The sequence below is a fragment of the Apus apus genome, chromosome 25 (genome assembly GCF_020740795.1).
Source record: "Apus apus isolate bApuApu2 chromosome 25, bApuApu2.pri.cur, whole genome shotgun sequence".
Taxonomy (NCBI): domain Eukaryota; kingdom Metazoa; phylum Chordata; class Aves; order Apodiformes; family Apodidae; genus Apus; species Apus apus.
Window position 1 is genome coordinate 2,377,995 of NC_067306.1, and position 25,812 is coordinate 2,403,806.

The 25,812-nt window shown below is 54.0% G+C and overlaps 3 protein-coding genes and 1 long non-coding RNA gene across 7 annotated transcripts in view; 2 read left to right on the forward strand and 2 right to left on the reverse strand.

Annotated features, from left to right (window-relative positions):
* Positions 1–227: 227 nt before the first annotated feature.
* SNF8 (SNF8 subunit of ESCRT-II) lies at positions 228–5,312 on the reverse strand. Of its 3 annotated transcripts, XM_051640440.1 has the most exons (8): positions 5,234–5,312; positions 4,494–4,544; positions 3,268–3,406; positions 2,857–2,961; positions 2,145–2,217; positions 1,424–1,565; positions 1,193–1,267; positions 228–479 (listed from the first exon to the last, which is right to left on the reverse strand). In XM_051640440.1, the coding sequence occupies exons 1-8, from the start codon at positions 5,285–5,287 to the stop codon at positions 342–344; spliced, it is 777 nt and encodes a 258-aa protein (XP_051496400.1). In that variant the 5' UTR covers positions 5,288–5,312; the 3' UTR covers positions 228–341. The 3 variants fall into 3 exon arrangements, with proteins under 3 accessions (XP_051496400.1, XP_051496398.1, XP_051496399.1); XM_051640438.1 differs by lacking the exons at positions 4,494–4,544; positions 5,234–5,312 and having other exon boundaries at positions 3,268–4,487; XM_051640439.1 differs by lacking the exons at positions 1,193–1,267; positions 4,494–4,544; positions 5,234–5,312 and having other exon boundaries at positions 3,268–4,487.
* A 523-nt stretch (positions 5,313–5,835) lies between these two features.
* On the forward strand, positions 5,836–6,884 carry LOC127394502 (uncharacterized). The gene is made up of 2 exons (XR_007891640.1): positions 5,836–6,482; positions 6,684–6,884. It is a non-coding gene; the product is annotated as an uncharacterized LOC127394502 (long non-coding RNA).
* Positions 6,885–7,460: 576 nt separating this feature from the next.
* On the reverse strand, positions 7,461–11,706 carry GIP (gastric inhibitory polypeptide). The gene is made up of 4 exons (XM_051640491.1): positions 11,633–11,706; positions 10,264–10,410; positions 9,620–9,751; positions 7,461–7,554 (listed from the first exon to the last, which is right to left on the reverse strand). Exons 1-4 carry the CDS (start codon positions 11,704–11,706, stop codon positions 7,461–7,463), a joined length of 447 nt encoding a protein of 148 aa, XP_051496451.1.
* Positions 11,707–25,513: 13,807 nt separating this feature from the next.
* IGF2BP1 (insulin like growth factor 2 mRNA binding protein 1) overlaps positions 25,514–25,812 on the forward strand; it is a 28,444-nt gene continuing 28,145 nt past the window's right edge. Inside the window, exon 1 of one of the 2 annotated variants that reach the window (XM_051640382.1) lies at positions 25,514–25,780. In XM_051640382.1, the coding sequence (XP_051496342.1) occupies positions 25,606–25,780 (175 nt within the window). In that variant the 5' untranslated portion in view covers positions 25,514–25,605. The remainder of the gene's footprint in view (positions 25,781–25,812) is intronic. The other variant, XM_051640383.1, reaches the window with a different exon arrangement.

Here is a 25,812-nt window from a genome sequence, read left to right on the forward strand (position 1 = left end):
AACCTGGGCTGGTGGGAGGTGTCCCTGCCCATGCAGGGGGTTGGATCTGGATGATCTTTGAGGTCCCTTCCCACCCAAACCATCCCATGATTCCAATATAACTATTAAGATAATTTTCCTTTCACTGTAACAAGGTCACCTTTGGGCTGTAATGATAAGGGACATTGCCACCCCCAACAGCAGCAAGTGCAGAGGTCAGCAATTAGGAGTGAGTCCTGTCACACCTCTCAAGCTAGACACTTCTATAAAACGTTTATTTCAAGTCTGCTGTCCCTGTGTTTCAGGTGATATGCAAATAACAGCCCAAGAAGAGTTCTGTACAGGCACAGGATGTGTAGCAGTCAAGGAATTGCCTCCTTGGCTTCCTCTGGAGTGATTTCCTGAGAGTAGAGCTCTGTGAAGAGAGCAGGCAGCCAGTACTGGGCTTCTCCCACTGCCTGCGTGTCCAGCCAGGCCATCCCTTCCTTCAGCAAGTGTTCCTGCACAAACAGAGTGGAAACTGTGAGTGAAACTGAACTGGAAGGGTGATTAAACACTGGAACAGGCTGCCCAGGGAGGCTGTTGAGTCTCCATCCCTGGAGGTGTTAAGAAACATGTAGATGTGGTGCTGAGGGATGTGGTTTAAGCACTGGACTTGGTTGAGTTTGGTTAATGGTTGGAACAATTAGGTTATGGTTGGACTCCATGATCTTCAAGGTCTTTTTCAACCAGAACAGTTCTGGGGTTCTGTTAAAGGCTGAGAAACCATTCACAGGCCTGACCCCACATTTATTCTGGGGTGAGGGAGGGTGTAGAACTTGGGCTACAATTTTTACTTGACTGGGAGAAATACAGTTGGGACATCCAGCTGTGCCCTACATGTTTCTGTTGGACCTGAGCTAACCAGAGTCAAGTTTGGCTGGAGATTAGGTGAGACAAGAGGAGGAAATTCTTCCCTGTGAGGGTGGTGAGAGCCTGGCCCAGGTTGCCCAGGGAAGCTGTGGCTGCCCCATCCCTGGCAGTGTTGAAGGGCAGGTTGGATGGGGCTTGGAGCAGCCTGGGCTGGTGGGAGGTGTCCCTGTCCATGCAGGGGGTTGGATCTGGATGATCTTTGAGGTCCCTCCAACCCCAACCATTCCATGATTCCCTGATCCCCAGTGCCTGTTTGCCCCCTGCCCTGGCTCTGCACTCCCCTGGAGACCCTCCCACGTACCAGCACTTGCTTTGCACGTTCTGTCTCCCACTTGAGGCTGGACTTGATCTCACTGACAGTCACAAAGCCCTTTTTCTGCAACGAGAGGAGAAACCCTGTGTGTGCTGACAGTCCAGACTGGAGCCCAGAGCTTAGCAGAACATGGACAGGCCTGGTCTAGTCACAGTTCCCTCTCATGGAAGCAATAAGGTTCTTTTCAAGGTGGTTCTGTCTTAAAGCCTGGCTCAGTACCTCTGCCAGCTGCAGCACCACAGTGTGATCCATGTTGAGTTCAGCTGGGACAGACTGGATCAGGTATGTTCCACCAACAGGGATAATCCCAAAGCCATTCCCCAAGACCTTCAGTTTCTTGATGGCACGAAGGAGATCATCCCTGAGGAGCAGAGGGCAAGGCAAGGCTTTACAGCAAGAGCTTCCAGCTGCACATGATGTTCTGGACATGGACAAGACTTGATGTGCAGGAGCCAAGAGCAGTCATAGCTCCTTGGGCCTTGCTGCAGTTTCCTCAACAGCTGCATCAGCTTTTTAGGAAGCAATTTGGAATTAGCTGGCACACGTGTGCCCCCCTTGGATTGGGGACACACTTGGAGCAGCTGAGCTGCAAGTGCTGAACTAAGATTCAAGCCCCAGTTAGTGACCAGGGTGAGCTGTGTCCTAAAACCTGCTGCTGTCATGACATGGATCAGCCCCTTCCTTCCAGCTCAGGAGAGCAGAGCAGCTTCAGCAGCCTGTGGCAGTGGGGCTGGGGGGCTGATTGTCTCCAGCTCAAGGCAACAGTCCTGGGTGCTGCCACAGAAAGGACCCTGCTGCTTCATGACATGAAGTCATGCTGGCCCATGGGGAAGGGGCTCCATTGCTAGAAGGCACATCTGGAGTCCAACTAACTCAGTCACCTCCTTTTCTTTTCCCAAATGCCACAATTCCCCTGTTTCTGTAGGACACAGACACTCACTGGCTGACATCCTGAGCAAACTTCCCCCTTCCCTTCAGCACCTGCTGGTGAAGCTCTTCCAGTGTTATCAGACCTAGGAGGCAAGGAGAGGGGACAGAAAAGCATCATTGCAGAGCAACCAAATGACTCCAGCAAGGCCCTTTGTGCAGCTGCCACTGGCCCAGCCCTGCCTTCCATGTTCCTGGGGCTGGTCACTGCTCCCAGGAGGGCTGAGAGGAGCATCAGGTCACTTCTGTCCCCAGCTGTGCCTTCTCCCACAAGTGTATCAGCTTCCAGTAGCTTTGTTGTAGCTCATTCCTGATCTCAGACTGCCCTTCTGGAGTGAGGAACATCCACCATCATCCCACGAGGCACTGATCACTGGTGTTCCAGCTCTGGTGACCCTCTGGAGACACTTCCTGCCACCAGGCTCCAAGCTGGAACTCCTCAAGTGTCCTGCTCCTTTAGGATTCTCACTGATCCCTGCTCCTTCCCCCTGATACTTCCAATTCTTAGTTTTGTTAACTAGAAAGGGCAGAGTTGGTTGATTTCTGTGGGAATCAAGGAAGGTGATTGATTCCCAGCGTGGAACTGGAACAGGACAATGAAAACTGCCACTGGCAGGAATTTGTGAAACCCAGCAGAGGACACAACACAGATGTGTGACTCAGTTCCCACAGGGAAAAGGAAATTCCCCCCTCGTTGCATCTCCTAGAGAGGGTGGGATCCTCACCTCCATTCCTGTGTTTCAGAGCCAGGCAAACCTCAATGATCTGCACACCCAGCTCGTAGTAAAAGTCTCCAACTCCCAGCATCTCTGCCCAGAATCCTTTCCCAGCTGCAAAGTGAGAAAGGAAGGGGAAAGTGATGGAACCACTGGCAAAAATATCCTTCTGTAACAATTCCTGCTGTCAGGAAGGCTGCTCACAGGCCCATCCTGGCTGGGAGGACCCACACCTGTCAATAAACAGCCTCTCTTTTCCTTATCCCCACCCATTTTCTCCCACCCCTGAAGTGAATAACACCCAGAGTTCCATCACACTGATCCATAAATCCCAGGAATGAAACAAAAATCCACCCTCAGCTCTCCTCAAGGAGCAGAGAGGTGAACCCTCAGCCCTTCACCCTGGGGCCTGTTCCTCACATGCCAGAGGATCCACTCCAATGGTGGCACACATGTCCTGGAACTGCACCCGGAACTCGGGGTTTTTGCGGATCTCTTGCTTGTGTTTGCTGGCAAACTCTTCCAGGTTGGTCTTAAACATGTCCAGCTGCTTGGACATCTGCAAGAGAATTGCAGAGAAGGAATTCTGCCCTGTGAGGGGGGTGAGAGCCTGGCCCAGGTTGCCCAGGGAAGCTGTGGCTGCCCCATCCCTGGCAGTGTTGAAGGGCAGGTTGGATGGGGCTTGGAGCAGCCTGGGCTGGTGGGAGGTGTCCCTGCCCATGCAGGGGGTTGGATCTAGATGAGCTTTAAGGTCCCTTCCGACCCAAACCATTCCATGACTCTTAAGATCACCCAGTCCAACCATCCTGATGCTTCTGTGAAGTTCTGTAGAGAATCAAGAGTCAAAGCAGCAAAAATTCCTCTACTAAGAAGAGTCTCATTTGTCTTGAAAAGCACCTGAGGGTGGAGCAGGGGGGGCTCAGTGGTCCCTGCTGCCCATGCAAAGCCTCACCCCAAGCCCTGCCTTTCTTCCCTTTTCCCCCCCTCCACAGCCTGATCCTTCACGTTGTTTGGATCTAGGGTTTTGTGGCTTTAATTTCCCCTCTCCCTGTGGCTTGAGAAAAGAAAGAAAGAAAATGAGAAGCCACTAAGGACTTCCTGGAGAGGCATTTGAGCCCCCGGGGGGGGGCCCTCCAGCTCCACCCAGGCCACTTGGAGCAGCCTGGGCTGGTGGGAGGTGTCCCTGCCCACGCAGGGGGGTTGGAAATGGGTGATCTTGAAGGTCCCTCCCAACCCAAACCATCCCATGATGGGAGTGCAGGTCCTCAAGGACCACTCGGGTCTCTGATGTGCCACCCACCCCCCCCAGGGGGCTTCAAGGACCTGCTAAAAGCCACTCCAGCCCATCAAGGATTCCACCCCCCCCCAACACACACACACACTTGAAATCCAAACCAGCATCGGTGGAGACAAGACCCAGGGCAGCCCCCACCCAAGAGGGAACCTCAGAAAGAGGGGGGGGTCAGGAACTGATCGACAGAGCTGAAAGGCTGCTGAGGCCTCGGGAAGGGAGGCAGAGCCTCCCGGGGGGGGGAGGCAGCTCCCCGGGTGCCATCCTGCCCCCCCCCCCTGCCCGGCGGTGCCCCGGGGGCTGGGGCAGGGGGGGAAGCAAAGCCCAGGGGGGTCACAGCCCGGCTCCTTCCCACCTGGGCCAGCTGGTCTTCGGCCAGGACCGTCCCGCGCTCCTTGTACTTGGCCTGCGGGAGGGAAACGGCGCCGGTGGAGCCGCCGGGGGGAGCAGCGCGAGGGGAGAGCTCCCCAGGGACGGGGGAGGCGGGAGGAGCCGGTGCCCCGGGCGGGCAGGGAGGTACCGGGGGGGGGTACCGGGGGGGGTACCGGGGGGCAGGTACCGGGGGGCAGGTACCGGGGGGGAGGTACGGGGGGGGGGTACCTGGGGGGAAGTACCAGGGGGGCAGGTACCGGGGGGGGGGGGTACCTGGGGGGAAGTACCGGGGGGGGTACCGGGGGGGGGGGGCACCGGGGGGGCAGGTACCGGGGGGCAGGTACCGGGGGGGGTACCGGGGGCAGGTACCGGGGGGGAGGTAGCGGGGGGAGGTACCGGGGGGGCAGGTACCGGGGGGGCAGGTACCGGGGGGGCAGGTACCGGGGGGAGGTACTAGGGGGGAGGTACTAGGGGGGAGGTACTAGGGGGGAGGTACCGGGGGGGCAGGTACCGGGCTCGGTGGGGACGTGAGCGGCGGGACCGGCTGTACAGCGAGCCCGGCACCTTCCCCCCCCCACCGGAGCCGTGATCCCAGCCGGCACCGGCGGGGTCCGGCACCTCCCGGTACCTCCCCCCACTGTGATCCCGGTAGGTCCCGGTCCCCCCTCCCACGGGTCTGACACCCCCGGTCCCCCCTCCCAAGGGCCTGGCGCCCCCTCTCACCTCCGCCAGCTTCTTCTTGGCGACGGCGCCCGCTCCCACCCCCCGCCGGTGCATCCCGGCCCCGCCGCGCCGCGCTCTGATGGCGTCATCCCCGCCTGACGTCACACACCCCCCCCCCCCCGCCGCCTGACGTCATCTCCCCGCGACGGGCAGCGCAGGGCGTGGGGACCCCCCCCCCGGTCACACCCCCCGAGGGTCTTTTGGGGGGGGTCTGGGGTCTGTGTGTTGGGGGAGACCCTGTTGGGGGTCGGGCCCCCCTGGGGGGGGGGAGGGAGGAGAAGCCGCTTTTGGGGCCCCCTCTGTGGGTGGGGGTCCCCCCCAAGGGGGGGGGGGGTTTAACCCCCACGGGAGGGGTTTCAGTGCCCCCCCCGAGGTGGGGGGAGCCCCACTTTGGGTGAGGGTGACCCCCCCGCCCTCGATGGAGGTAAGTCCTTGGGGTTGGGTCTCCTTTGTGGTGGGAGGGGGAGCCCCCCCCCCCAAGGGGGGCATCACTGGAGGGGTTTCAGTGTCCCTCACGGGGGGGGAGCCCCCAGTTTGGGTAAGGGTGTCCCCCCCCCCCATGGAGGTAAATTGGGGCCCCCCCCCAGGGAGCGCAGGGGAGCCTTGTTCAGAAGGGCACTTTGGGGGTTTTTAGCAGTGTTTTCTGGCCCCTCCCCAGCTCGGGTGCTTCTGGGTCTCGTTTCAGCTTCAAAAACTCTTTATTGCTCCTGTTTGCAGAAGAGAGAGTGAAGGGAACAGGGTGATCAGGCCTTTTCCTCCTTCTCACGTGTCTTGGTGGAATGAAGAGGGAGCTGCTTGGGAAGGAGCTGGAGTCACACGGTCCTGATAGAGCAGGAGTGGGAGAGAAAATAAACATAAATTATCCTGGAATCATGGAATGGTTTGGGTTGGAAGGGACCTCAAAGATCATCTAGTTCCACCTGCACAGGCAGGGACACCTCCCACCAGCCCAGGCTGCTCCAGGCCCCATCCAACCTGCCCTTCAACCCTGCCAGGGCTGGGGCAGCCACAGCTTCCCTGGGCAGCCTGTTCCAGGGTCTCTAAATTCCTGCACTTCACCCATTTTCATTTGGCTTCCGTAGGAAACGAGGCAGAAATTTTTCCCCTTCTCCAACCCCCCCCCCCCCCCAGCCCTCCCCTGATCCTTTCAGATCCATTTTCACAGCAAGATGTAGATGGAGTGAAGGATCTCACAGCAAGAACCTCCAAGTTCTGGGTGAAAGCAGCTGGTGAGAGAAGAGAGGAGCAGGTGAGTGTTTCCCTGCAGGGTGAGCTCCCTGGGGGCTGGTTTCCCTGCTGGCTGCCCCCCCCCCTGCTCACATTGGGGTTGTTGTCCCAGAGCTGCCTCTTCTTCCTCCATCTATTCACCCACTTCATCCCTTTCTGTTCCTGAGCCAATTTTTGCCACCAGCATAAACAGCTCTTTCCTTTGTTGTTTTGTTCTTAACAGCAGGTGACTTGGTCTCTCTCTGCCTTCCTTTGCCAAGCTCAGGATGGGTTTGTCATTCCCTCCAGGACCCTCCCCTGCACCTTTTGCATCCTGGTTTCTTCTCTTTCTCCCCAGAACCTTCCACAGCAGCACACAGGAAAGGCACCACCTCCTTTTCTCATTAAAAAGGAGGGAAGGATTCACTGCCCTCCCTTCTCCAGACAGACATTGCTTGACATTTGTGTTCCCCCCATCTTTGTTGGAGAAGAGAAGACTTTGGGGGAGACTTGAAAGCACCTTCCAATACCTGCAGGGGCTCCAGAAAAGCTGGGGAGGGACTTGGGACAAGGGCAGGGAGGGAGAGGACAAGGGGGATGGATTAAAACTGGGAGAGGGAGATTGAGGTGAGACAAGAGGAGGAAATTCTTTGCTGTGAGGGTGGTGAGAGCCTGGCCCAGGTTGCCCAGGGAAGCTGTGGCTGCCCCATCCCTGGCAGTGTTGAAGGGCAGGTTGGATGGGGCTTGGAGCAGCCTGGGCTGGTGGGAGGTGTCCCTGCCCATGCAGGGGTTGGATCTGGATGATCTTGAAGGTCCCTTCCCACCCAGGCCCTTCTGTGATTCTAAGATGCTTTTGCAGAACCAAACTGCCCAGAGCTCTCTGCTCCCACCCAGCTGAGCTGGGTCAGCAGGTCCCTCAGATGATCCTGCTGGGGGCCCTGCAGCAGGTCCCTTTGGGGCCAAGGGCTGGGGAAGGGCCTGGAGGGATGTTTGTGAGGAGAGGACTGGGGGGAGCAGCCACTCACCTGGGCGTGCAGAGCTCACCCAGCAGCCAGCTCAGGAACTCCTGCCTCCAAACATCCTGCAAACCTTCTGAGCCTTCCAGGGAGGTGAAACTGCAGGAGATGGGCCAGGCCATAAAGTCAGAGGAGACACAACAACCCAGGTGCAGGGTCTAACAACCTCAGCTCCCAGTCCCCTCAAGTCCACAGGGATGTTTTATTTTCCTTGTCTCCAAATAGCTTGGATAACCCCCCCCCCAAAAAAATAAAAACCCCACCTCTTTTTGAGGTGGTGAGACCCTCACAGACAGCAGTGCCTTGATCTTGGCATGGGAATGTGTCTGTCAGGCTTGGGGGATGAGGAGGAAGGGGCCAGTGACCCCCCCCTCCCCTGCACCCACCTCCTCTCAGACCCAAGAGGCACCCAAACAAAGAAGGTGGGTGAAGCAGCAGCTCCAGCCTCACAAAGAAAAGTCTTTGTCTCCACGGAGGAGACAAGTCCCATTATTTTGGTTTTTTTTTTTAATTTGCAATTAAAAGAGATTCCAGAAAGCAACTTTTTTTTTTAGAAAGAAAGAAGGAAAACTGAAAGGAATCAGGCTGATTAATCCCCAGCATCAAAGCTTTCCCTCCTCCTCCCCCCCCCTCAGAACAGGTTAGACAAACATCTGTCAGGAACAGTTTGGGGCAGTTTTGATCCTGCCTGGGAGCAGAGGTCAGACTGAGTGACCTCCCCAGATCCCTCCAAGCCCTCGTGGCTTTGATTTTTTTCTCTTTTTCCATCTGACTGGCAGTTCCCAGTTGGCTGATTTTCTGGGGCTGAGGCATTTCTGGGGCTGAGGCACCTCTGTGAACCACAACTCTGCTCATTTCCCCCACCCCGGGTCACCCCCACCCCCTGATCCCAAAGCTCTTTCCATCCAGAGGTTGTAAAAACACAACAGCTGCCCCTGGATTCTTGCCTTGGGTGACTCTCCCAGTTAGAAATTCCATCTTTTTTTGGCCAGAAGACACTGGGATTGTGCCTGAAGGATGCAGATTGTTTGTGGTAAGTGCTTTTCCCCCCCCCTTTTCCCACCATTTTAGGGAATGAGCAACAACCATTTGGCAAAATCCCCTTCACCTTGAAGAAATTCATCCCTCATTTATTGGTGGGGTTGGTTTGGTTGGTTTTCAAATGTAGAAAGTGCCCCAGATTTATTTATTTTTTTCTTTAGATTCCTGTGTCTAATTGGCTTTTTTTGGGGGGGAACATTTGTGCCACAAGCTGAGGCTGGGGGGGGGAGGTGGAACAGGCTCTTGCCAGGCTCTGGGTGTGCTGACACAGCACCAAGCAGAGACACAAACACCCTCACAGTTGGATGAATCCCAACTGAGCTGCTCCAGATGGGCTCCCTCAACCTTCTACCTGTTCCCAACGAGCTCCTATCACCATCACTCCCATCACCTGGAGGATTTTAAGATGATTTGCTCTTTAAAAGAACCCAAGACAGCTCAGAAATCAACTGGGAGATTCCTCCTGGCTCAGGCAGGCATCTCCCTTGCTGGGTTTCATGCTGAACTTTTCCCAAAAGAAAAACTTCCAGCAACGATGGGAGGAAAGAAATGGTTTGTTTCATTTAAAAAATGCTTGAAAATTTACATCTTGAAAAGATTTAATTCATTCAATACTTGCCAATTGAACTGGTCGAGGTGCTGAGAGCAGGAATGAAGGTTGTGAGGTTGTGGGGTTTTTTTTTCTCCCCTCCCCCTTTTGTGGGTGGGTTTGATGGAACCAAAACGTGTTTCTTTTTGAGAGGGCTTTGTTTTCTTAGGTCAAAGCTCTTGGTTTTGACTCCTGGAGGAGGGGAAGAGCTTCAGCCCTGTCCCTGGGGCCTTATCAGAGCTCTGGGGTTTGAGGAGGCTCTGCTGATCTTTGCAAAACAAACCAAGACCTGACTCATCTATGGTTTTTTTCCCCCCGTTGGTGAGGATTTCTAAACGAGAGGGGCTCCTTTTGCCCTTGGTTCTTTTCCTCCCTCCCTCCAGAGAGAATCACAAAGGGTGACATTTCCTCCTGGACTTCAAACCCCTCTCCCTGTCAGACACCATCCCTGGGGCTTCCTGCCCTGAAAAATTGCCTTCCAAAACGAAACGTTTTGTGGAGCCCGCCACCAGATTTCCTGTCTTCCCATCTCACCTCTGGTTTTTCTTGGCTTTCAGAAGCCGGGCGAGGAAATCTTTGCCTTCCCGGCTGCTCAAGTCCAACCTTTGGCCGGTCTCAGCTGCTCCTCGGGGCTCAGCTTCTCTCTTGTGTGGCTCCATCACGTTGCTGGGGAGGCGAAACGGGAAGGAATCAGGCTGGGATGCCACAAGAGGGTGCCAAAATGCTGCTTTTCCACCAAAAAAAAACCCCCCAGCTCCCTCCCGCTCTACCAGCAGCCGGGGAAGAAGGCGGGAGGAGAGGGATGGTTCTGCTGTGCCGACTGCCCAGAAACACTTGGAAGGCTTAGAAAAAGCAAAGGAAAATAGAAAAGCAGCTCCCTGGAGAGTCCCTGAGTCAGTCCAAGAAATAGATCCTCGGCTCTGCCGCCTTCTGGAGCCACCAGCTCATGGAAATCCTAGGATGCCAGGTCGGAAGGGACCTCGAGGATCATCAGGTCCAACCTCTCTAGGTGCTCCTCTGGTTGGTACGAGGTGGCTCAGCGCCCTGTCAAGCTGAGATTTAAAACTGTCCAGGGTAGGGGAACCCAGCCCTTCCCTTGGGAGACCATTCCCTGGGTGCCTGGCTGAGGACAAGCTGCGAGTTGGGGTTGGAGGAGCTCGGGAAGTCGCTGCACTTACTCGCTTTTCTTCTCCCGTCTGGCCAGTAACCACTCCACAAAGTCCTTCTTCAGCATGTTGTCCATCGTGCGGCTGTAGTCGCTGGCCAGGGTGGCTTCAGAGTAGCGTCTTTGGACTGGTCGGGCACTGGGAGCCCTGGTACTGGCGCTGGGGGGAGAGCAGAGACACGGCGGGAGCCCCGAGGGCAGCGGGAACTCGGCCCCGCCGCTCTGCCCGGGCTGCCAGAGAGCTCTGCCCTCCCTTCTCACCCTCCTCCGGGTGCAGGGGATGAGCTGGGGGTGTTCGCTGAGAGCCTGGACTCGGGGGGTTTCCCTGCCTGGGCTGGAGCTCTGAGCTGAAGCAGCGAGGGTGCTGGGGCTGCCCCTCCGGGAGCTGCTCACCTGGGGGAAGGGAACCTGCCGGGTCCTCCAGAGCTCAGGGGAGAGGCAAGGGCTGCCCTTGGTGTCTGCACGGATCTAGGCATCGTGGGTGGCTCCCTAAACTCATCATAGAATGGTCTGGGTTGGAAGGGACCTTAGAAATCATCTAGATCCAACCCCCTGCATGGGCAGGGACACCTCCCAGCAGCCCAGGCTGCTCCAAGCCCCATCCAACCTGCCCTTCAACACTGCCAGGGATGGGGCAGCCACAGCTTCCCTGGGCAACCTGGGCCAGGCTCTCCCCACCCTCACAGCCAAGAATTTCCTCCTCATATCTCAACTAAATCCTCCCTCTTCCACTTTTAACAAAGGATTTCAAGGCTCATCCTTTTTCCCCAGTGCTATTATCTGGGACTGCAGCAGCTTCTCCTGCTCAAATAAGGATTCTTTTGGATCTGCCCAGGTGGTAGTTTGGAAATTTTGTAGCAGGAGTCAGGGAAAGAGAGGAGAAGTCTTGATTATCTACCTGCTTTATCTCACTGGGCCTATTTTTAGAAGCTTCCAAACCCTGGATGCCCCCCAGCCTTGTTCAGGTGAGATTATTACATCTTGTTCCTACTTCTCAGCCAACCTTCTTCTCCTCCTGGTTGACTTCCAGCTTGTTCCTCCTAACCCAGAGCCATGAATTTTGTAGGGAAAACTTGGGAGTTACTGGCTCTGGCTCAAGGGCTGAGGGCTTCAGTTTGATCTCTACCTTATCTCCTGCTCATCTCTATGCTTGGCTGTCTCTGTTATCTGAGATCTACCTCAGGACTCATGTTCTCACCTACTTACCAAGATGCCATTTACCTCCAGCAGAGGAGCTGGAAAAGGCTCAAAATACACCTTGAGCTTCCCAAAACATTTGCCCTGAGACCCAAAACATTTACCCTGAGACTTGAGCTTCCCAAAACACTTACCCTGAGACCCAAAACATTTACTCTGAGGTGTGAACTTCCCAAAACACTTACTCTGAGACGTTCTCTTCCATCAAAACAAAGCCCAGAGAAGCGAGGAGCAGAGAGAGAACTTTGAGAGACAACATTTTCTTGGCCGGTTCCTCTGTTCCAAAGCTGGGATGTCCAGCCCCTGTGGGACATGGGACACACACACGAGTGACAGGACAGTGAATCCAGAGGGATGGGGGGTGGGTGGGCACGTGCCTGTGCTTGTAAATGTGTTTCTTCAGCCCTGGTGCCCTACAGAGCCTCTCTCTGCCCTTCCCACCTTCTCAATCCCAACGCTCCTTCCCACCCTGGTGTCTTTTCATGCTCCTTCCTTATACTTTTATTGTAACCATCAAATCCATCGTGGGTGTCACATTCCTGGAGGAAAGGGCTTTGTCTCCTCCCCGTTTACAAGCTGACCCTGTGGGTACCTCATTGTGCTTCAAGGGTCACTTCAACCCCCAGGATGGGAGCAGGACTGGGCGTTGGATCAGGCAGTTCAGTCTCCAGGACATCCTGCTTATCCCACACCAGCCCTGTTGGATTTAGGAGCCTGATCTAATTTCTGGCAGGTTTTCCATCAGGATGGATAACGCTGAATGAAGGGACTGGAGGCAGAGTCAGGGAATACCAGTGATGACAAAACACCCCATGGCCAGTGACAGGATCAGATTCCAAGATTGTTTAGTTTCAAGTTGTTCCTCATCCTCACATCCACGTTCAGCTCAGCAGCCCGTGGACATCTGAGCTCTTTTCATTACCATTCCAGCTCTCCAAACTCTTGGCAAAAATGGTTTTGATCGTGGCTCACAGATAGATCATCTTGTCCCTCACCTCACTCTTTGTTTTAGCTATTTCTGGAAACTCTTTTTGCCACAGGAATAACTGAGGCACCCAAAGGAAAAGGTCTAGGTCAGGACTCGGGCGTCCCATCCTTCAAAGATTTACTCACACACTGAGAGAACTCCACTCCTCTGAGTAGTTATTTGCACTCTTACAACAGCCCAATTATTGTTTAGGAGAGGGAGAAGCTGCAAGTTTGGGTGTTGTTTGGAATGGAGGCTTTTTAAGAAATGATTTCTGGAAAGTTGTGGCAACTCTGACAAGTGTTTTCAGCCCTCCCTGGGAAGTGAGAAAAATACTAAATGGGTTGCAACATCTCAGCTACATCCAGCTCTGAGGAATGCTGGTAAAAGCAAAGGTGTGATGCTCTGGGCACTGGCAAAGTCCCTGAACTACTTAAAGCAATAAAAGACAAATCGTTACGGAGCACGTGAACAGCAGAAGTGAATTCCACTGTACAAAAAGCTGAGGGATATTTTAAATGAGAACAGGGGGGGGAAAAGGCTCATGATTTCCCCCTTCTTTGCTTTTCATCTCGTGGATTGGTGAGAAAATGGTGGGCACAGGGATGGGACTGAAAATAGCCAAGTTGTGCCAGGATATTGTTCTGCTGAGAGGAATTCTTTCTGGCCCTAGGAGAGGAAACGGATTGGAACCTTCACTTCAAGCAAGGGCAGTAACTGCTCTGCAGGGTTTACCCAAAGAGGGAGGAAAAGCAGTTCATGTTTTCAGCCACTCTTGGGAAAAACCATTTTTTTTTGAGTTGGAAAAGCTGCTCTGCCTGCGTGACACTGTGAGAGCCACCCAGCTCTCCCAGCCCAGCCTGGTTTGCTCTCATCCCTCTTTGCATCCTCATTTTTTCACTCCTTCACAAAACGAGGAGCAACTGGTGGATGATCTTTGCATGACGAAGGTCTCCCTGTGCTGGTACTGCCTGCTGTGGAACAGCCTGAGCCCTGTTTTATTCACAGCTGGGAGATCCCAAAAAGCAGCTGAGCACCAGTTTCTCCTCGCCTCCCTGTGCAGCACATGGGAGAGGGTGCAAATCCCAGCCTGACGTTTCCCATGTGCTGAATCCTCCCCTGGGATAACTGTGTTTCCCTTTACCACCCAACTCACACGCTGCTGAGGGCTTTTCTTGCCAAAGCTGCCAAGAAAACAACCATTCTGGGACCATCTGGGGCAAAAACTCAGCCAAAGGTCCAGGCTGTTCCTGCCTCTGCCCAACACTCCTCACTCCCACCCTTCTCTTAGGGGGTGGGAAAACAAAAAAGAGTAAGAAAAGGTTCAAAAGAGAGACTGACATAGAGTTTCTTACCTTCCTGCTTCTCTGAAGCTGCCTGGAGGATTTCAACCAGTTTTGGTGCTCAGAGGAGACCCTGCAGGGCTTTTATATACACTGACTGTGTGGGACCAAACCCACTTCCAGGAGGTAAACAGGAAATCAAGCACCTCAGCAAAGCAATTCAAACCCACTTAGAGCTGCTTCATTAGCTCCATTGACCTCCAGAGCAGGAAAATAACCTTTTAAAATATGTTTACATTAATGGCAATTAAACCTTAGTATAGCAAGAGATCAAGAATGAGCACGGGTTGATGGGTGTGATGCATATGGCAGCAGTCTGAGCCTTAATTCCAGGCAGCACCTCTTTCCATGGTAAAAATGTCCTCAATTTCCAGCTTTTCCAAGTTCCAGCTTGGATCCCACGTGCTCCTTCTCTTTCTTACAGGAGGAATAACTTTGCTAAAACCAGGAGCTCCCACCCTGGTTATTTTTTGTCCCCATCAAGTCTGGGCATCCCAGCTGTGGTCTGCAGCCCCTGGGGAGAGCCTGATGCTGAAAACAACCTCTAACCCCCCCAGATGTGTGCTCCAGGGGGAGAAAACTTGGGATGGAGAGTGGCAGACAGGAAACTAGTGGGAGAGAGGGGGGCAACATTGGTTAGTGAGCTGGAGGGTGGTGGCCCAGCGGGGAGAGCAGCTGGGTCAGCCTGGAGCTGAGCACCCATTGGGGCTGTTCCTGCTCCCAGTGAGTGCTGGAGTGTTTCCCTGTGGCTTCACAGCTGCTGGGGACACGGGTCAGTGAGGCCACCACCTCACCCTGCCCTTGCACAGCTGGCTGCAGCGGAGCAGATGTTCTGCAGATGTTCAACGGTGCCATCAGGATCCAAGGGGCAAATCCTCTTCCTACATGCTGGGTGAGATGTTCCCCCTGGTGTCTGCCCTGCCCTGCTTCCCCTGGGAGAGCTGGGTTTGTGCCATTTGGATGCAGAGATCCTCTTCAGGGGCAGCTCTGGAACTTCCATCCCACCCAGTTTCAACCTGCTGCGGGACTGGAGGTGGAGCAGAGCCTGGCTCTGCTGCAGGCAGAGCAGGGCCCCAGCACACTGGGTTCCCCCAGCAGCCTGAGCTCTCTGCAGGAGGTTGTCCCAGGGCCAGCCCTCCCCTGGGGGCTGCCAGCCTGGCTTCTGGCTTCTGGCTTGGCTTGGCTTTTGGTGGAGTTGAGCAGAGCTGCTCCGAGCAGTAACCCTGCTCACCTGGCTGGAGCAGGGACCTGCGGCTGTGAGTCTGGCTGTGTGTGTGACTGTGTGTGTCTGTGTGTGTGTGTGTGTGTCTGTGTGTGTCTCTGTGTGTGTGTGTGTGTCTGTCTGTGTGTGTGACTGTGTGTCTGTGTGTGGGTCTGTGTGTGTCAGTGTGTGTCTGTCTGTGTGTGACTGTGTGTCAGTGTGTCAGTGTGTGACTCTGTGTGTCAGTGTGTGACTGTGTGTGTCTGTGTGTGACTGTTTCTGTGTGTGTCAGTGTGACTGTGTGTGTCAGTGTGTGTCTGTGTGTGTGTCTCTGTGTGTGTGACTGTGTCAGTGTGTGTGTGACTGTGTGTGTCTCTATGTGTCTGTGTGACTGTGTCTGTGTGTGACTGTGTGTGTGTGTATCTGTGTCTGTGTGTGACTGTGTGTGTCAGTGTGTGACTGTGTGTGTGACTGTGTGTGTCTGTGTGTGACTGTCTGTGTCTGTGTGTGACTGTGTGTGTGTCTGTGTGACTGTGCCTGTATGTGTCTTTGTGTGACTTTGTGTGTGTCTGTGTCTGCGTGACTGTGTCTGTGTGTGTGACTGTGTCCGTGTGTGTGACTGTGTCTGTGTGTGTGACTGTGTCCGTGTGTGTGACTGTGTCTGTGTGTGTGACTGTGTCTGTGTGTGTGACTGTGTCTGTGTGTGTGACTGTGTCTGTGTGTCCTCCCAGGTTTGTGCTGGCTCAGCTACAGCAGGGATTTGTGTGGGAAAGAAGCAGGATTTCTGGTTGCGAGGGTGGAGTGAGGAGCAGCCCTGAGAGGAGCTGCAGGAACGACGGAGCTGGTGGGTTTGGTGTGGGAGGGGGTTTCTCTGTGCTCCCAGTGCTCCCAGTGCTCCCAGTGCCCCTTGTCCCAGCCACCCCAAGATCCAGCCTGGTGATGAACATGTCTCCATGGAAAGTTTATCCATTTGGCAGCTCCCTTCTAAAAAGTGGCTTTTCCTGCTCTTCTGACAAGTGCTGCTGGGACACACTGTCCCACACGGGCCCTTCCACCACCACCTCTTTTCCTGCACCAGGAGAGCGTGGAACAAACCATGTCCACCTTCCCCAGCACTGCCCAAGGCTCTTATGACCCTTCCCAGCACAACCAGCCTCTCCAGCAACAACTTTTCCCTCCCCACTGCCTTAAGAAGGACATTGTCAGGGTAGATAAAGAGTTCAGAGCCATTAGGGAGTAATTAAACCTCCAGAGGAGCTGCCCATGGCTTGGTCCTCCAGCAGCACACCATGCTCCCCAAAAGCTCTTCACCCATGCAGAAACTTGGTGCCTGCTGTAATAAATGAGGCACTATATTAGTTACAAGGAACCAATTTACACTCCTAGCACAGTTGCTTATCAATAAAATGGAATCATTACTTTATGATATGTATTCTGGGCACTTCGCTCCCCGCCAGCTCCCGGATCTTGCTTCTCCAAAGTGGAACCTGTTTGTTTTCCTCTCATTAAGGAGGATATAAAGTTAATAGAGGGAAAGAAACATCCAGCAACATTATAAACGTTGACCCAGGGTTCACAGTCAGGGCTGTTTCAGGGCATCTGCTGGGGGTGCAGTCTGGGCAGCAGCGGCCCTCGAAAAAGTCTTGCAAACTTTCCAAGAAGCTAAACAAGAAAAATAATAATATTAAAAAATAATAATAATAAAAAAACCCCAAACCAGGTGTACAGGAGTGATTCCCAAAGGCAGGAGGGGCACTGGCTGCATTTCCTTCTGTCTGTGAGTGGAAATGAGACATGAAACATCCACTGCCTGAAATGCTGGAGCTCTGCACGCGCGGGAGGTGCAGCTGCCCTAAGGAAGGGCCTTGTCCCCAACTTTTCCAGGGTAAGAGAGGGGCTAATGACCAATGCAAACCTTGCTCTTCTTTCTCCTCAACCCATCGCAGCCATGACAGCCCCTGGGAGCACTGTCTGTGTCTGCTCCCTGATCCTACAATCCTTTCACAACCTCCAGCTCAGGGCAGGGGACGCTTGAGGCTTCACCCGCCTGTGCCATTTGTCCCCGTGAAAATTAAACAGGGGAGCTGGGGCTGCCCTGCTTCATCCTGCCCTGCTTCATCCTGCCCTGCTTCATCCTGCCCTGCTCTTCCCTGCTCTCCCTGCCTGCAGGAGCTGGTGTTTCAGGAACTGGGGAATGTGCTGGGAAGATCTCAGCTGCGCCGCTGGAACGGTCCTTGTGCTCTGAGACACCGAAACATCTCAAGGGCAACTTGGATTACAAAGCATTTCAAGTAGCAGCCGTCCCTGTAATCATGGAAAACAGGGCTTGAGGTGACCTCAGGAGGCCATCCCTCCCCTCCCCTGCTCCCAGCCAGCTCAGATCCTTCAGAATGGACGAGCCTGATTTGTTCCCAAAACTTCTCAGCAGTGCCAAGGCTACAGACTTCCCAAGGCGTTTCTGAGGGTGCAGCTCCAACATCTCCCCTTCCACTGCACAACTGGCTCCTCTCTCCCGTTCCTGGTGGATTCAGAGAGGAAGATTTTCCCTCTGGAGCAGGGCTCCTTGGTTTCTCCTCGGGGCACCACTCCAGACACCCCAGCTCTGCCAGGGCTGGACTTCAGGTGCTGCCAGTCCCAGGTGCAACCAGCACCTTCTGCTGCATTTTGGGTGCAAGGATTAGTCTGACCTGAGGTTCCCAGTTGTATCCAGCTGGGATCAATCAGTGTCAGCACTTGCTCTGCTCCTCAAACCACAGGGAGAGAGGAAGGAGGGACTTCTAAGCTTTTCAACCCTTGAAATCACAGGCAGGGGAGTATCCTTTAAATTCTGATCCTGATTCAGGGCTGATTCTGTTCTTAAATGAGCTCCCCTGCTGGCGAAGGCTCCGAGCTTTTCCTGGGAGCTCATTTCTCTCCCTAAAACACCAGCAGCATCAGGTGGAGGAGGTAACTTCCATGCTTCATTCTCACTCATCCCGTCACAGCTTTGCAAGTCCTGAAGCTGGGTTTCCTTTCCCCCAAGCCCTGACCCCCCAGACCCGTGTCCACCTTCTTCCTCTCCCTTCCCTGGATCCCACCGCCCCTTTCGCAGCCTCGGCCACCGTGTGGCACCTCCTGCCTCTCCCGGTGCTGGCGGGAGGGGAAACCACGCACCCGACCCCGGGTGCCAGGGCTTTGCCGGGAGGCTCAGACTTCCCAAAACGTGGGGAGGGGGGGGGAAAAAAGCAGCTTTGAAAAGCAGCTTTGGCTCCAGCGGAAGGAAACCAGGGTTCTCCTGCCTCCTCATCTCACCCTGCTCCTCAACCCCCAGCGCTGTCATTGAGCTGCTCGGGGACAGGGGTGACAGGCTGGAGGATTTCCAGGGAATCTTTTACCTTCAGACCTGCCTTCCCCCCCCCGCCCAGTGCTCCCGGGAACGGGACAGGGTTTTTTTTTTTCACCCCGGGAAAAGCCCCGAGATGTTTTTAAACGCCCCAGCAAACAAACCCCAGGGCCTCCCGTGGTTGTTGCCCATCAGTTCAGCTCACGGGGGTGGTGGTTGCAGACCCTTCCTCATTCACAGGTCTTTTTTTTTGGGGGGGGGGAGGAGGGGAAAAACCCTCACAACTCCCAATGGGAACCACAAAACACGGGGAATCTGGACTTCTTGCTGTTTGTTTCTTTCTTTTCTGAAATCCTTGTTGTACCCCCCAGGAGCAGGGACCTCCAGGACATCAACTGCTGGAACAAAAAGCCCACGGCAGCACCTGTGACATCTGTGGGGGGAAGATTTCTTTGAACCCCTGAATTGCACATCAAAATCTCTTCATTTCTGGTTTTTATCTCAGTGTAGTGAGCACGGTCTCTGCTTCCAGAGGTTGGAGAGGTGATCTGGACTTGCTCTAGCACCAAAACTACCCCTGCTTCACCCTGCCAGCACTTCACCTTCTTCATCTTCAGGTGAAACCCACCCTTCCTGCCCCCTTCAAGCAAAGGCAGAGTTCAGAACTAACCAGCCAGGGAGATTAGAGCAGTGGAGCTGCAGGAAAGGAAAGGAAATAATCAGTCCTGCTAAATCCCAAGTATGTACCAGCAGGACAAGAAACTAGACAGCCCAGTCCACGGCAAGGAGCCTGCCCAAGTGGCTGGGTCAGTAACGTGGAATTATTTCCATCTCCTGCTCTTGCTGCTCTCCTACCACCACCCTTCCAGCAGCCCAGCCGTGCTGGCTGTGGGGTTTGGGTCAAGGTTTCCACATTGTGAAATGACCTCTGGTTTTCTGAAAGTGCCCCAGACACCAGGCAAGGGCTGCCCTGCAGCTTTCCCACCCCCCAGGGAAACACTTGTTTGGGGTAGAAAAGAATTAGGTTGGGGGGAAAAAAAAAAGAGAAAGAAATGATGGTATTAACGGCTGAGCCTTTTGTTTCTCCTGCTGCAGGGGGGGTTAAAAAGTGGAGGGATGAAAAGCAGGGAGTGCTGGAGAACCTGCTGGACTTTGGGGAGGGGGGGGGGGTTCGGTGGTGCCTCGAAATTCTAGGGCCCCCAAATTTGTGCTGGTGGAGCATAAATGGGATCTAAAGGCATTTGTTTCAGACTTGGAGGAAATCTGATACAAATACCTACAGTTCCTGCAAGGAAAACACTTCATCTGTGCTTTAGAAGTGCTGCAAATGTTTGGAGGGGGGTTCAAAAGAGCAGCTTCGACTTGAACTAAGGTCAAGGGGAGTTCAGCTACGGCAGGATCCATCCCCCACGATGTGTTCTCCGTTGCTTTGGGTGAGTTTATCCTTGTGCCAAGACCAAAAACTTTCTTCCCTCACTTCCCCCAGCCCCCCGGAGGGGAAATGGCTGCTCCAGGATCTGTCCAGCTGCTCCTGGTGGGTTTGGAAGAAGAAAAACTGAACTGACAGGTGAGAAAGTTCTGCTCTGAAGGGGTGGGGGCATATTCCTTTGGGGGGGGGGGGGGGGGGGGGGAAACGTTGGAAGTGAAAGGGACTGTCTGAGCAACAGCATCACAGGGCTCATCATCCCAAGGAGCATTTTCTTTTCCTCCTGTTTGGAATCTGACATTTGTCTTCAAGGAAGGGACAGAAGAACCCAAACAGAACCGGCTCCAGTGTAGGGGGGGGGAAAAATAAATTGATGCAAAGCACCTTGGGCTGCTGGAAATGTGAAGGTTTCTCCCTGTGTTCCCAAATCCTAACGGAGAATCCGGGGTTGGTTTTTTTTTTGTTTCCAGGGAAGCTCAACCAGCCCCAGCTCAGAGCTGAGCTGAGCACCCTGCCCTGCTGGGAGCCCCGAAACTGCAAAGCAGCAAAGGGTTGTTTGGTTGTGGTTTTCTCTTGGGTTCGTTTTCTAAGAGGCTCCAGCTTTTTAGGAGCAGAACGAAAGGATTTCTCAGGATGGGAGCTGATTTGGAAGGCAGGGTTTCTTGCAGTATTTGCTTTGTTTTGAACTGAAGCACTGAAATGTTTAGGGAACGGGCAGATCTTTGAGCAGGTTTAACCATTTCCACCTTCAGCTCTTGCTGCTTCTCAGCCTCTCACCCTCCAGGGAGCAAAGGGGCATTTCCCACCTCTCAGCCCCTTCCTTGGATGCTCCTCAGCTCCAACAAACCATCACTTAAATGCCAAGATGATATTCCCAGCACAGAGAGAACCAGGGAATTCCTAATCATCCACTCCAAACCTTAATTTGGTTTTAAAGCAAACGATCCCCTTCAGAGCAAGTTTAATTCTTAACAAACTGATCAACAGGAGCTTTAATCAACTGGATCTTCTTAGATATGAGCTGCTTTTTCCAGTCAGGAATATTTTCCACATCATAAAAACTGAACAAAAGGGGGTTTAAACTGGGATTCCACTTAAGGACAAGGAAATATTTCCCTACTCTAACCCTCACTCTCCTTTATTCTGTTGAATTCTCACCTCTATTTTGAGGACAGGCTTGCTCAGATTATTTCTGCTGGTTGAGATTGGGTTGAAACAGATTCTTTGAAAACAAAATTCTTATTTCCCTCCCCCCCTACAAGTTGTTTATGATACTCAAAACTTTCAGCCCATATTGACTAGATAATCCTAATTTTGAAACTTCCCAAAAGTGAAGATTTATTCCAAGTTTCTGGGGTTTCTTTGATGTTGCCTAAATTAAATACTAGTGATATGACCAGAGATTTAAAAAAACCAACCAAAACACACACAGAAAACAACAACAACAACAAATTAAATAAATATTCTAATATTAACTAACCAGAAAAATAACAGAACACATTGTTCTTGTTTACTGACATGAAAATTATTTCTATTTTACAGATGTTCTGCCTCAGATCAACAACACTTCAGCAACCTGCAGGAATTACCCCCTTGTATCAAATCCCCCTTTCAGTCCATTTTTAGCTGCATTATTTACCTCCCAACTTCAGCCTCCTCCCTTAAGAAATTTCCCCCAACTCTTCAGCTGCAACAAGAATTCTTGGTGCTTGTGGATAAATTGTAAAAATTCATTTAGACCATTTCTGCCTGATTCAAAGATTTAAATCTCTTTAAAAAAAATAAAGAAGAAAAAAATAAAATGAAGAAAAAAATAAAATGAAGAGAAAAATAAAATGAAGAAAAAATAAAATGAAGAGAAAAATAAAATGAAGAGAAAAATAAAATGAAGAAAAAATAAAATGAAGAGAAAAATAAAATGAAGAAAAAATAAAATGAAGAAAAAAATAAAGAAGAAAAAAATAAAATAAAGAAAAAAATAAAGAAGAAAACCAAAACACCCCAATTTTTGCCCAAATCAGATTTTGTGTGTTAAATCAGCAGCAGCTTTATGATGATGGGGCAGTAAAATTTGGAAATGTTTGTAAACTCCCACCAAACCATTAAAAATCAGCCCCTCGGAGGGATTTTTAAAGCTACAACCTCCATGGAGAAAAAATCCTGGGGGAGGAAAAAGGCCAGAGAGGCTTTTCCAAGTGACATTCCCGGGGGTGCAAACTTTTCCTCAGCTTTTCCCTGCCTCCAGAAATCCCCTTGGATTCCTGTTGCAGTTGCTGGTAACATTGAAATCAGGAAGGAGGGAACTGGTTTCCTTTTTTTCTGGGGGGGGAGGTTTGCAGAGCTGGTTTTGCCTCAGCTGGGGCAGTTTTTGGGGTTTGGGGAAGCAAGTTTTGGGGTTTGGGGAGCAGGTTGTAGGGGTTGGGGAGCAGGTTTTGGGGTTTGGGAGCAGGTTTTGGGGTTGGGGGAGCAGGTTTTGGGGGTTGGGGAGCAGCCCTGTGCCCCCAGCCCCCGCAGAGGGCTGGGGGCAGCTCTCTTACCCCCCCAGCAGATCAATGATTAAGGCTCTGCTGTTTGCATTCCCTAAATACCTTGCATCTGGAATGCTCCAGCCAGGGAAGGAGGTTGACTGATGGCTTTTCTTGTTTCAGATCTAAATTGAAGACTTCCCTCTTTGTTTGCATTTTCCCCCCTTTCCCCACCCTCCCGTCCCCCCCCTCCCCTTTTTTCCTTCCCTCCCCCTTTTTTCCTTTCCCCCTTTTTTCTCTTTTCTCCCCCTTTTTGCTTTATCCTTCCTTTCCCCTTTTTTCCCCCCATTTTCCTCCTTCCCCCCTTTTTTCCCCCCTCCTTCCTCCCTTTCTTCCCCCTTTTCCTTTCCCCCCTTTTTTCCTCCCCTTTTCCTCCCCCCCCTTTTTTTCCTCCCCCCCCACCCCTTTCCCCCCCCCCACCTATTTATTTTGGTTTTTAACCCGCTTCCCTTCCTATCACTCCTGCCCAGGATTATGTTACATGGGGAAGGGATTGGAGAAACCAATAAAAGCAACAACAAAAGTGTTCTGGTCAAGATTAGAACTAGATCTGAAGCCGAGGGCAGGGGGGTTTGTTTCAACTGTGGTTGAGGGGGAAGGTCCAAGTTAAAAAAGTTTCCAGCCCGGGAAGTTTTGAAGTTGATTTTAATTTATTTTTATTTTTATTTTTATTTTTGTTTCAACTGCAGGAAATTTCTTTTCCCCGTTTCATCCTTCTTTTCACCTGTGACTTTGGAGCTTGGATTCCACCCTGGAAACCTGGGGAACTGCTTCTGGTTCCACTGGTTTGGTACTTCCAGGAGAGCCCAGGAAGGCGGCTGGAAGGATGGGAACCAAACCTCCCCCTGGTGAGCAGCATCCACATGGTTTTAAGGCAAAAATCCCGGGATAACAGAACGGATCGGACACAGGAGGGGAAGCTAAAAGCTTTTTGGTTTTTTTCACTTGAAATGACCATTTCCCAGGATTTTTATAATGAATTATAATGAGTTTCCCGGGAAGCTGGAGCCCGGAGCAGGTCCCAGTGTCCTGCAGGAGCATCTATTCCTTAAGTTTTATACAACTTCTGATTCCGGAGTTGTTTCAAATTTATTTACTAACCATTTCTCCGCCTGGCTCTTCCTCAGTCGGGAGCAAAAGAATTAAATATATATATAAATAGGTATCTATTGAGCTCCTAACAAACATTTCCTTAGCAGGAGGACCCAGCCCCTCACGTCTGCGCAGCACCGAGGGAACCCCCAAACGGCCCGAGGACCCACAGCGCGGGCACCCCGAAAGGCGGTGGGGGGGTTTTGGGGAGGGGGGGAGGGAAGGGAAGCGCGCAGGGAACGCGGAGCTGCCCGGGAAGAGCCGCGCCCGCGGAGCTCTCAGCTCAGCCTTTCCCTCGATGGGCGAAATTGGTCCGGTCGGGGTTTTGTTGGGTTTTGTTTTTTTTTTTCATGATGATTTTTTCATTTTTCCCGGGTCGGTTGGTGGGTGGGGGGGAGGTGGGGAGGAGGTCAGAGCTGGGCGGGGCAGGCGGGAGCCGGTTTTCCCGGGGCGCGTTGCAGTTAATTGCGGGCGCGGAGGGGCCGGTCCGTGCCTCTACTTGCAGCGCGGCGGGAGGGAGGGAAGAGAAGGGAGGGGAGGGACGTGTCGGGGGTGGGGGGGGGGGTCTGGGGGGAGCAGAAGCAGCCCCCGCCCCTTCCCAACCCGGCAGCATCCCGGGCCGAGCCCCCCCCCCCCCCCCCCAAACCCCGAACATTGGGGGCTCCCCCGCCCGCCCCGTCGAGGAGGCAGGAAAACGGGGGAGCTTGGGGGGGGGGTTGGGGTGGGTGATTGTGGAAGGAGGGGGAGCGTGGGGGGGGGCCTCGCTGCTATTTTCAACCCATCTTGAGCCTAAAAATAAAAGTCTCCAGAAAAGGCAGGCGGGGAGGGAAAAGGGGAAGGGGCGGGGGGACGGACACACGGACACACACACACACACTCGGCTCCGCACACGCCGCTTTGCCGACGGGGCGACCCCCCCCCCCCCCAACCCCCAACCAACCTCTTCCCTCCCCGTCCTGCTTCCCAGCCCCGTCGGGGAACGACCCTCCTCCACCGTGGGGCCCTTTTGTGCCGGGAGGAGCCCCCCCCCCAACCCCCCTACCCCACCCCCGCCCCCTTCCCCGAAGGCTTCCGCGGGGCTGCACATGAAGGGCTTAAAACAATGCTGGGGACAATAACCCCCCCCCCCCAACCCCAGGGGGCTCCCCCAGCAGCCCTGACGGGCCGGACCAACCCCCAAGGGGGGGTGGGCTGGCTGTTTTGGTTCCCCCCCCTCCTTTACCCACCCCACCCCCCCCAATCCCCTGGCGCCAAGGGACCTCCCGGCCCCTTTGATGCCGAAGTTTTTTACACCCAGAAAGAGAGAGGAAAAAAAAAAAATCTCATTGAGGCACCGGGGGAAAGGGAGTGGGGGGAGGGGCTGGGGTGGGGGGAGGGGTTGGGGTGGGGGCGGGGGGGCTGCAGCAGATGGGAAAGTGCCTCCGACGGGACGGGGCTGGGCGGTGGAGGAGGAGGGGACAGACACACAGACACACACAGAGACACCCACACGGGACGGGGAAGGGATGAACCCCCCCCCCACACACACACAACCCCCCCCCAGCTCGGGGGTGTGTGTCTGTGCGTGGAGATAAATAACGTAGTATTGAAATGAAAATAAATAACTAAGTGGCGGCCGCCCCCTTTCCTCCCACACCCCCCCCCCCCTCGCTTCTCCTTCACGCCCCCCCCCCACCCCCTCCTCCTCACCCCCGCCCCCCTCAGCCCCTCCCCCCGGGGGGCCGGGCCCTCCCGCATCACCACGTGGCTTCCTCCTCCCGCAAACATTTTCACTCATTTTCCAGGTCGGTTTTATTTAGAGGCGGTGCCCGGGGCTGCCGAGAGGCGTCCGGTGACACTCCAGTGCCACTCCGACGACTTGGGGGCTACCACCCCCCCCGCCCCCACCCCCCCCCATCAACCCCAACCGGCGCCACCGCCCTTACCCGCCACCACCACCACCCGCCGGAGCCGCCCCCCACCTTTAGGAAACCCCCTCCCCTTCCTCCAGCACCAGCCGCCGCCCCCCAGCCCAGAGAGAGAGAGAGAGAGAGGGAGAGGGAGGGGGGGGGGAAGCCAAAAAAAGCCATAAAAAAGGAGCAAAAAATAGAAAAGAAAAAGGGGGGGGGGGGGGCGTAGGGAGAGGGGGGTGTGTTTTAAAAATAAATCGAGCCGCCAAACCCCCCCCCCGGGCCGGCTTTGGGGCGGCAAAGCGCGGCCGGAGCCCGACGGCGCGGGCACACGGTGGAGCCCCCCCGGGAGCCCCGACGCGCCGCCGCCCCCCGTTTTCTGCCACCGCCACCATGAACAAGCTTTACATCGGGAACCTAAACGAGAACGTGACTCCGGCCGACTTGGAGAAAGTCTTCAACGACCACAAGATCTCCTTCAGCGGGCAGTTCCTGGTCAAGTCCGGTTATGCCTTTGTGGACTGCCCCGACGAGCAGTGGGCCATGAAAGCCATCGAAACTTTTTCGGGTAAGCGACGCCTTATCTCGCCTTCCCTCCCC

What these genes read in the sequence shown, in the direction of transcription:
- GIP (XM_051640491.1), bottom strand. Translation starts at nt 11,706, where the DNA reads ATGTTGTCTCTCAAAGTTCTCTCTCTGCTCCTCGCTTCTCTGGGCTTT. An exon ending in AGACGGGAGAAGAAAAGCGA is followed by an intron (nt 9,752 to 10,263) that starts GTAAGTGCAGCG and finishes TCGCCTCCCCAG; the next exon opens with CAACGTGATGGAGCCACACA. An exon ending in AAAGCCAAGAAAAACCAGAG is followed by an intron (nt 7,555 to 9,619) that starts GTGAGATGGGAA and finishes CATCTCCTGCAG; the next exon opens with TTTCACCTCCCTGGAAGGCT.
- SNF8 (XM_051640438.1), bottom strand. Translation starts at nt 3,652, where the DNA reads ATGGTTGGACTGGGTGATCTTAAGAGTCATGGAATGGTTTGGGTCGGA. An exon ending in TCTGAAACACAGGAATGGAG is followed by an intron (nt 2,218 to 2,856) that starts GTGAGGATCCCA and finishes CTTGCCTCCTAG; the next exon opens with GTCTGATAACACTGGAAGAG. An exon ending in AACGTGCAAAGCAAGTGCTG is followed by an intron (nt 480 to 1,192) that starts GTACGTGGGAGG and finishes CTGTTTGTGCAG; the next exon opens with GAACACTTGCTGAAGGAAGG.